The sequence below is a fragment of the Galeopterus variegatus genome, unplaced genomic scaffold (genome assembly GCF_000696425.1).
Source record: "Galeopterus variegatus unplaced genomic scaffold, G_variegatus-3.0.2 Scaffold332, whole genome shotgun sequence".
Lineage (NCBI taxonomy): Eukaryota > Metazoa > Chordata > Mammalia > Dermoptera > Cynocephalidae > Galeopterus > Galeopterus variegatus.
This window is the reverse complement of record NW_007726443.1, coordinates 350,857-361,724: the sequence shown is the minus strand read 5'-3', so window position 1 is coordinate 361,724 and position 10,868 is coordinate 350,857. Positions and strand designations below refer to the sequence as shown.

General features: G+C 34.4%; 1 protein-coding gene across 1 annotated transcript in view; it reads right to left on the bottom strand.

Moving 5' to 3' along the window:
• Nucleotides 1-3,416: 3,416 nt before the first annotated feature.
• Nucleotides 3,417-10,868, bottom strand: part of GPD2 (glycerol-3-phosphate dehydrogenase 2 (mitochondrial)) — a 97,677-nt gene continuing 90,225 nt past the window's right edge. The window contains exons 13-16 of the mRNA XM_008567581.1: nt 7,297-7,409; nt 7,141-7,219; nt 6,659-6,757; nt 3,417-3,654 (exon numbers count right to left, since the gene is read on the bottom strand). Of these exons, the coding sequence (XP_008565803.1) occupies nt 3,529-3,654; nt 6,659-6,757; nt 7,141-7,219; nt 7,297-7,409 (417 nt within the window). The 3' untranslated portion in view covers nt 3,417-3,528. The remainder of the gene's footprint in view (nt 3,655-6,658; nt 6,758-7,140; nt 7,220-7,296; nt 7,410-10,868) is intronic.

The following is a 10,868-nucleotide window of genomic DNA, read 5'->3' as shown; positions in this document are numbered from 1 at the left end:
AGGTTGTGAAAACATTTTCAAACTTTTTTTGAACTTCAACAGTAATCAAAATTATTTGCCTGACTGCAAGTAACATCAAAATGCCAGCAAATGGACCGTTTTAATCAGTTTTATTGATTCATGCTTTCAGTCTTATTCAGTTAAAAAGAAGGCACATTAAATACATCCTCTTATTGCTCTATAAATGCATGCAGCTCATTCCGTATATCAAAAGTAATAAATAATAGCAATAAAACACCAAGACAGTTATAAAAATGACAACCCAGCCTCAAACATAGTATTTAACAGCCCAATCTAGAACAATAACCCAACACAATACATAAAAGTGCCACATATGAAAACATGCAGTGTGTATATTCACTCCAGTAGTGGTCTTATACTTGATATTCTTTAAAAACATGATAGGGCTTTTTATACTCCCTAAAAAAGTTTGACATAATGCAAAACAGTGCAAGTTATAGAGTCACTGACTTCAATATCATTACATTCATATGCCAAAAATGTTTAGAAATACATAAAAAAGAGGGAAATAAAATCAGTGATGACCCTTACACTATCTATATTAAGTAGAAGTCAGAATAAAATTTTTTATACAAAAGAGGAAGCTGCAGATTTTGAAACAGACAAAACAAACCCCAAAACTAAAGCAGAATAGGGAGCATGCTTTTAATAGTAGAAATCCTAAAGTTACACTCAGCGTAAATTGGTTGAAAGCAAGGATATTGCAATATTGCACAGACAAAACAAACCCCAAAACTAAAGCAGAATAGGGAGCATGCTTTTAATACTAGAAATCCTAAAGTTACACTCAGCGTAAATTGGTTGAAAGCAAGGATATTGCAATATTGCAAACAGCATGATGGATATGAGGCAGACAACCCTGGCTTAACAAATAATCCAGCATTATCACTGTTTTTATGACTTTGGTGGGGGCTATTTCAAGGAGTATCCAACTCTCCAGCAGAGAAGGAGGGGTTCCTTCACCTGAATCTGCTTAAAGGCTCTTGAAATAAATCACTTAATGATAAAAGGCAATCCCTGCACACCCACACCTACCCCAACAGAATCAAGTAATATCATGTTTATAAAAAAAGAAAAAAAAATTCATTTGTTTTTGGAATGGGTTTGAAGGAGCTTATTCCCTATTTCTTCTCCCCTTTTCCTGAATCAGATAAAGAAGCTGTACAGGTTTAATTAAGAACTTACACAAAAATGCTGGGGTGCTTTATTCACAGTAATGGCTTGAAACCGGTTCATTACCAAAACAAGTCTCTGGGATTGGTGAAGGAGTGTATGTTTTAGAATTTGCAGATTTTAAGCAAATGCAGATATATTCAAAAGAAGAAAAGTGCACTTTTCTTTGTCTTTAAAGGAACTTCACTCATAGCAAAACATGCACGCACAAGGCCTGTTTACAAACACAGATTTGCCCAGGCCAGTCACGTTCTAATCCCGGACCCTACTGTAATGGAATCAGGGAGGATACAAGTCATCGTTTCTTGATCTAACTAGAGAGAGAGAGAGAGAGAGAAAAGGAGAGAGCACAAATGTACAATATTGTGGCATATCATCTGGATGTTTTAAAGGACAGCTCTTCTACCTATTAAGTATCACTTGCTCTAAACAAACAAATTCATTATCTTGATAGAAAAACACTAAATTGCAAAGCCACATTTCCATTATTCAAAAAAAAAAAAAAAAAGAAAGAAAGAAAGAAAGAAAAAGCCGGGGTAAAAATTCAAACCTTGAAAGAAAAAGTTCACAGTGATACCTGGGAGCATCTCTTATTTGCTCTGTTTTAGGTTTTCTTTTAGGAAGTGGCAAGCATCTAAACTTCATTTAAAAACAAACTAGGATACTGTCTTTCCTTGTGGTTTTTGTTTGCATTGGTGTGGTGGGTGGAGGCTTAGGTGAATGAACCTCCAGTGTTCATATTATGACACACAGGTTCATAACCCACTTGAGTGAGGTATGAAGATATTCTACAATGTTGACATAAATAGAAATAACAGCACAAAACTGTTTTATGAACCAGTTTAAAAAACTGACTTCAAGGGCCGGCCCGGTGGCGCACTGGAGAAGGAAATAAAGTGTTATGCTTACTATTACAAACAGAACCTGATCTTAAAAAACGAAAAATAGGCAGTTAACTTCATAAAAATTCTGATGACGATTAAAATGCCAACAAAATATAGCAAAAACATCCCAAACTAGTCTTTTAAATTCAATGCATTACTTATAAATTTAATGCACACTGATTTTTGCTTGTTGGGTGTGTGTGTGTGTGTGTGTGTGTGTGTGTGGTTTTAGTTTATTTTGGTTGGCTGAGAATTTTCCCACTGAGTACAGCAGGGGAAAGGCTTTAAGTAACAAAAATGACCTTGGATACTGAAGTATTGTACCTTGCTTTACGTATAATTATAATTAAATTAACTTAAGTCTATTCTATGCTCTTTTACTATCTGTTGGCACATACCCCAAAAAATGATAGGCCAGGTTTGACAATATCACATACTCCAAAATTTAGGATTTGGGGATTGAAAATTATGTTATTATATGCCGCTATATAACCACAGGTTTTTAACCCTTAAATATATTACTGCTGTAAAGGTTGGAGAAATTTTTACATTACATCCAACTTGCCACTTACATGCTGGTTTTAAAGTAAGAAAAGCAAGGATCTTCCTGGCAAGTATAATAGTCAAAGAAAACCAGCAGTGACTAGGGAAAAAAATGAACTGCTGAGATGAAACCATCACTGTAACTCCCAGCAAATGTCAATGCTATCCTTGTCTTATACCTGTGATTCTGCAAGCTTTCAGTGTTTCTCTTTGAGACTTACTCCTGTAACCAGATTTAAACTTTTCTTGCCTTTCCAGTTTTGCCGGTCATGTTCTAGATATAAAATTGTGCAATACCTAGGTACTTCAAAAAGTTCATGGAAAGATTCATATTATCTTTTAATTCCGTCTTTCCATGAACTTTCTGAAGTACCACTGTATTGTCTGGTTGAGGAAGAAAGCCAAGCTGAAGGAGAAAGAGGCTGAGAAATCTCCAGAAAGACTATCATTTCAATAGGTCACCTTTTTTAACAATAAATGCAATCTTTAAGCTTAAAGTCCAGAGCTTTGTGCATATCACAATATTTTTCCAGTTTCTCTTTTCAATTTCTGCCAAAATATTCTGCCTCTAGAATTGATTCAGAATAAATGAATAAACAAAAAGGGAGCATGTCAAGTCTAACAGGTCACAAAATGGATGCAAAACATTAAATCAATGTGCATTGAAAATGAGAAAAAAAATGTCTAAAAACACTTTTTAGAAGCTACATTGAACAGCAAATACAAATAAATTATCAACAAAGAAAGTTGGTAAGTACACCAACATCCTAAAGTTTTGGAATGCTTTCCAGTGTCAAAAAAGGCAGCTCTCCTTATCCATTATTTTAGGGTGGTTTAAGTCATCTCTGTTTGTTGCATGGTGATTTGTTGTTCCTATGTTTGTTGACTGTGGATTTACTGCTCAGACTCACAATCCTCCACAGCTACGGTCCACTGGAATTGGGACTCTTCTGTCAAGGTTCTCCTCTGCAGTTTTCATTAGTATAGCAAGCCGACTTCCAGACACCCTTCCTTTTTGAATAGCACTCATCAGCTAAAGAGAAAACACACAACAGATTCAGAAGGCAGGCCAGCTTACTCCTTTCTCCATGGCATTTAAATAGTTACCTTTGTGACAGGCAGAAGAAATTAAGTGCTCCATCAAAAACCATAGCAAGTACTGCAGCTCAAATAAGAAGAGTAAAATTTTTGAACATCTCAAAAAGAGGGGAAGGGGCAGGTATTTTGACCACTGCTGCAAAAACTCCATCTATCTAGCAAATCAGCCGGCCTTTAAAAGCAAATCTTATGCACCACTTTTTGCCCCTTAATGTGCTCAGGACACTTTTTTTTTTCTTTTTCCTTTTGAGCAAAAACTCCATCTATCTAGCAAATCAGCCGGCCTTTAAAAGCAAATCTGATGCACCACTTTTTGCCCCTTAATGTGCTCAGGACACTTTTTTTTTTCTTTTTCCTTTTGAGCAACTTCAAATATTGGATTTTCAATTCCATTTAAAAATCTTAAAAAGGAATCTCAGAGACTGAACAAAGACAAACCATGACCTATATTTATCTACCATTTTTTAGTGTTACTGTACTTAATAACTTCAAGTCCCCTAAATCCAAATTCCTTAAAGACTTTTTAAAGTAATTTACATTTAAGTCCTTGAAAATGGACCCAGAGATCTACCTTAAGAATTAAAAGCACTCCACAGCCCAGATTTTAGCTAATTCATTTTTATCCAATGGATAAAATCTGAATTAGTCTCAAAATTACATGCAGTCAGCGGGCAAAGGCCTTTAATCTGGAAGGCACTTTGCAATTATGAGCATGGGGATTTTTTTCCTTTTCAAGTTGACATGGTTTTAACTATTTGCTTTTCTTGATCTCGCTTCCCCAATCTTTTTTATTTATTTACTTCAAAAAGAACAGATTTAGCCATTCATCAGAAAAAATATGTATGAAAATGCTTAAAGTATTTTTAGGGTTACAATTTTTAGCTTATAGAGATATATTTCTTAAAAACAACTATGAATAACAGTCAGAGGCATCTGCCAAGAGGCTGGATCAGAATTTCATGACCTTATTAAAAGCTGTTTCACAAGCTATTGCTTATTAGAGATGGACTCCTACATGCAAAAGTGTCATTAAAGCCCAAACCTAGAAATAAAGTCATGTAACCATGCAAAATCTATAGTGATCCTTCCAGAAGAATTATTTTTAAAACATATCTATATTGAGAAAAGATGCTTATCAGGATAAACATGGGCTCTTAATCTTCAGAAAAGAAAAATATTTTATTAAAAAAAAATCTGAAAACAGAATTTACATCTGAGGCATAGTATAACATAAGGAATGCCGACACCTGAAGACAAAACAATTTATTGCTCATTGTTTTGTCTCTGATTCCAGGAAGACCTGAAAAGTTTATCAGAGCTAACAAAACTGACAGAGCTAGAGGTTTGTCTTTTTTGTTTTGCTTTCTTTTTTTTCTAGCCATAAACAGTATACAATGTATCAACCTCTAAAACTCAAAATTTTCCTTTAAACATTACATGTATCTAGAAACCATATTTCAAGGAAAAAAATAACATTTGGGTGTGAATATATTTCATAAAAAATACAGTCAGTATTTTTTAAGTTGAAAATTACACTCTGCATTTGCACTTAGTAGAAGCATGAATAGTCTCTTTCATTTAAAATTGGACAAGAAAACTCAATTATTAAAAAAATACAAGAAAATCTGCAGATGGTTTAAATTATTTTCTATGTGTTTTACTCTACCTCATTCAAGAAAATTACTTAGAAGCCAAACCACATAGCATATCCATAAATATAATGTTTCTAAAATCCCAGGTTTTTCAACCCTAAATGCTGTTGTTTATTTACAACACACATGAAATGAAGCATAAGCCATTTCCTTGAAGAAAAGTTTTCGAAAATTCTGAGACAATAAAATATTCTCCAAAAAAGCCACACAAAAAATGCATTAAATGTGTTCCAATTCCCAAGCATAAATTTTAAATTCAATTTAAAATGTGCATTTAGTTAAACAGTAAGCTAAAGAGCTAAACATTCTTTTTTGTAATGCTGGACACAACCTGTGAAAATTTTCTGCATTTAGATTCAACAATGCTCTTATCTGCAGCTCATCTCCAGAGAGACAATTACCATTTCCTTTGCCTTGATCTTGTTTGTTTAACTTGACACAGTGAAGAAAGGGCTGACATTGACCAAAATCCCAGCATTAATTTATTTCATGTTCAGCATTCATCATTGCCATGGTGCAAGCAAGACCTGGCATTCATTTGAAATACCTGCCCAAGATGCATGCAGAAAAAAAACGAGGCTGCTTGGAAACTAATACATTCTTCATATGATCAGAGTCATATGGACAGCTACAAATAATGTATGGGTTTGTTCAATGTCTTTATTTTAAGGAACTTTTAAGGAATGATGTGTACCATGCAGTTTACAGTTAATGTAACAAAATTTATTTACTTCATAGTTATAAATACTAAACAACTGAGCCCTGTGTGAGTTAAAAATTGGAAATGGAAATGTGTAAAATATATGGTCTTGACCCCCGAGTATAGGTTTCCTTCCTTTTGATTTTCTGGTTCTTTACGATGTAAGAATCTAATAATTATGTTCTCAAATGAATATGATTTGTAAATGAACACAACTATGATTTTTTAAAATTTCCTCCATAAAAAATTACTTTCAACATTAGATATATTGTGTTGCTTCTTTTGATGTAGGTAGAGAATGGTCCAACAGTGATATTCCATGGCATACTTCTTTAAAAAGCATGCTTCTTATTCAACCCATTAAGCCACAATTAACTTGGATTTCATCTAAATTGCCCAATATAACAGAATGTTTCTTACAAAAATACAGAAAATGCACCAAGCATAGCCTTATCCTTGAGTGCAGATACATCAATCTTTGCTGGCTTCAAGCTTTATTCTTTTTCAGAATAAAGTGACAACTCTGTGTAGTAACGACAACTAAAAGATAAAAGCAAATACATTTCTCTCTTTTCACCACAACTCACCTGCAAAAATTCATTGAGCTCAACCTGTCCATTTTTGTTCAAATCTACTTCATTCAGAATTTCATGGAGTGTATTTTCATCCATTTGGACACTGATACTCTAAGTGAAAGAAAAGCACAGAATAATGAGATTCAATTAAAAATTTTGCATTTTCTGGGCCGGCCCCATGGTTCACTCGGGAGAGTGTGGCACTGGTAGCGCGAAGGCTGCGGGTTCAGATCCTATATAGGGATGGCTGGTGCACTCACTGGCTGAGCGTGGTGCAGACCACACCATGCCAAGGGTTGCGATCCCCTTACCGGTCAGAAACAAAACAAAACAAAACAAAAAAAATATGCATATTCTTTTACTAATGTTATCAAGCTTTCAAATAGTAAAACAAAAATATTACTTGTAGAAAATAGTAGTTCATAAAAAATTATCTAATATTATCTTTATATTCTTCTGCTATCAAAGACTCATACTGAACCAAAAAAAATTACCTCTAATACACGCTGAACATCAACAATGGTAATGAAGCCTTTTTGGTCTGCATCAAACTTATGAAATCTCTTCTTGTACCTAGAATTGAATAAAAGAAAAACATACTTACATAGGCCAAGAAAAAAGAGAGAGAGACAGAAACTTATTAAAAGTACCTGTCAATGTCTGAAGGCAGTAGGCTAATTTCAGTGCGATCTGTTAACTGTTCTGATCGAGATTTATAGCCCATTTCATAATAAAGAAACTTCTTGGCTCTTTCAAGTTCTTCCTAAAACAGATACACACAAAGTTCAAAGATTTATGGAACGAATTACTGATTTTTTTCCTTTTTTTTTTTTCCTTTTGGTCTTTGAAAAAGAAGCTGATCCTCACTTATCTGACCATAACAATTTTTTATTTCATCCTGTTTTATTGAAGCATAATTTACATTCAATAAAATGTACACTCTACCATGATCAAGGTAAAGATTTCCATCACACCGAAAAAGCTTCCTCTTGTCCATTTGCAGTTGATCCTTCCCCTGAACTCTAGTCCCAGGCAACCAATGATCTGCTTTCTGTCACCAGAATGTGCCTTTCTGGAATTTCATATAAAAGGTTTCATATAGTATACAGTCCTTTACATTTGACTATTTTTACAGAGCATTATGATTCATAGATTGATTCACGTTGCTGCATGTTTTATTATTTTGTTTCTTTTTACTGCTGAGTATTCTTGCACAGTATTGACCAGCAAAATCTATTGGACCGAATTCTTGTAGTTTGGTAACAAAAAAGTCAATTAAAAGTGAAGATATCTGGGACTTGAACTACAACTATGATGCAACATGCAGTGCCAAAGCAGACATTATGAGACCGGCTATGCTGAAATTTTGTGACTGGGATTCTGATAGTTGGGTGGAAGTTACAGAATCATGGGAAGAAATAAGCTGTCCTCAATAGTTACTCTTCCTTTTTTCAATGTCACCAGTCTCAATGGATACTATTGCTTCAAAAACTGTTTTTCTTAGTTTTCATCATGCCACTCACTCTCCCATGTATGAACCTCTAAAATGGCTCTATTGTAGTGTATGTTGTCTACAAATATCTCCCTTTCTTCATTTATACACACACATATATACGAGGTTACTTTGAAAAGTTCTTGGAAAGGTTTGTATTATTTCAATTCCAATTTTCCATAAACTTTTTGAAGTACCCTTGTGTGTGTGTGTGTGTGTGTGCGTGCATGTGTGCGTGTGTGTATGGGGGAGAAGTATTATATAATTCTATTTTTCCATGCACTTTTTCAAGTACCCTCATATCTCTCAACTCCATTGATATGAGCTGGCCACATGACTTACTTTGGCCAACGGAACATGAATGGGTATAATACATGTCACTTTTAAGTAAAAGCTTTAAAAGTAACTTCACAGTTTTGCTTAGCCACTCCTGCTCCTTTGCCATGAGAACGGCCTGTCTCAGATGAGATCTGATGCCAACCTGGAATACGGAGAAGAACCACAGAGCTAACATGCAGCCTTCGTGTAATATAAGTGAAAAGTAGTGAACAATAAATGCTTGCTGTGATAAACCACTGAGATTTTGAAATTGCTTGTTATAAAGAATAACCTAGCAAAAACTAATCCAAGTCTTAAATTCCCCAACTTCCCATCAGAGGATCTTACTATCTCCATGGTTCCCAAATTCTGGTCTGAACAAAGTGCCAGTGTGCAGTAAAATGAGGAAAATAAAACAATGGTACATATACTTGCATGAAATGAATTTACATATGTTCGCTTATGTCAGTGATAAAACCTGTATTCTTTTCTTGGGGAGACAAACCTTTTTTCTGAGATTCTTCCTTTCCTACTTTCCTTTCTCTTAGGAAATAGAGACTAGAAAGGTTCTTCTTTAATGTTATTACATAGCAAAATAAAAAGCCGTCAATGTTAAATATTTCTCTTAGTTTAAAAAATAAATTTAAAATGTGTATGTATAACATATACACAAACATGCACACACACATAAAATACATAAAACTTGTCTGTGAAGTCTCCATCTCCAAGTGCATTCTTTCCTGGAAGATTTCTCCACATAACAAAATCTACCAGTTGTCATAAATAAAATTATTTTGCTATTCTGCCGATTTTGCTCAGCCATTTTCTAAAAAACTGGCTTAAAACTCATCTCCTTGGAAATGCCATCTCTGGTGCTTCCCTCCAACAACAATCTCTTCCTCTGTTCACGGCCCTTCATTGCCTATGGAATTTGTCCACACTCCATCAAGCAAGGAATCACTGAATTTCAAACTGGAAGAGATTTTTCCCTAGAGGTCACCCAATGCTCCTACCTAAACCCCACACTTTATAACATTCCAAAAATGGAAGCATGATGCTTCTTCTATCTAAAGAGCTCATAGGGAGGTAACAATACCACTGAAAAAAAGTCCATAAAAGAATGGCTCCAATTGTTAGAAAGTTTTATGTTGAGATTAAATCCATCTCCTTGCAATTCTTCCAATTTATTTGGAATTTACAAAACTTTCCTATCTAATTTTTTTTTCTGTATCACAGAACAACATGTATTTGAATATAGTATCATGTACTTAGAGTTTTCTTTTAGTCAATAACTACTTTTCTGCACAAAACATGATTTCAAATCCCTATACCATGCTGGATAATTTCTTCCAGACTATAACTGGTCTGTCATAAAATACAATTATCAGAACAAAGCACAATACTCCAACAGAGATCTGGCATGTACCTAGAAGGGAATAACTATCAGCTTCATCAATCTAGATATATGATTTCTATTAATGCAGTTTAAGATCGCAATTGGATTTGGGGGCAGCTACGGTCCACTGTTAACTGCTATGCATTCACAGTTAACTAAAACCATATTTCTTTTTCACATGTGCTACTGTTAAGCCTTGTCAAATCTATCTTTAATGAATGAAAGTTGTTTTTCTACCTAATGCAAGATCTTCCATTTATCTCTATTAAATTATATCTAATATAATTTCACCTGTTATTTCAATTTGTCATCAAACATTCACTCTCCTTCCAGTTTCTTGTTATTGGTACACCAAAGTGCATGCCATCAACACTGTAGTCTAAGAACTTGAACCAAGGTAGACTAGGTCAAGACTGAGAACAGAGTGCTTATGATCTGCTACCAGAGAACTCTTCTGAGGCCAACATTGGTCATTTGACTAGTTACAAATCTACCAATTTTACAAAGATATGACAGGGAGCTGTATAGAATTCTTTATGAAATCCAAATACATTATATATCTGCAACATATCCCTGATCTAACAATCACCTTGCTCTATACAAAACAAAAAGAAGCCTGAAATGACTTTTCCTAAGTAATTCCTTATTAGCTTCCAGTGATCACTACTTCTTGCTAAGTGATGATAAAACAAATTTAAAATGCCATAATCTAGAAAATCACCCAAGACCAATGCCAAGACCGCTAGTTTCTAGGTTGCAAACTATATTTTCTTTCCTCCCCTTTTTGAAATTTGGTACCACATTTGCTCGCCTTCTGTCTACTGGTCCCGTTCCTATTTGCTACAGTATTTTAAAGATCAACAGTATTTAAATAATCCCAACTGCAAATTCTCTGAGAACTCTGAGGTAGAATTTTTCTGAACTGGCATAAAACTCATTTAGAGTAGCTTCCTATTTGAATACATATTCCCTCTAACCAATATTTATTTTGCTCTTTTCACATGAAAACCAGAGAG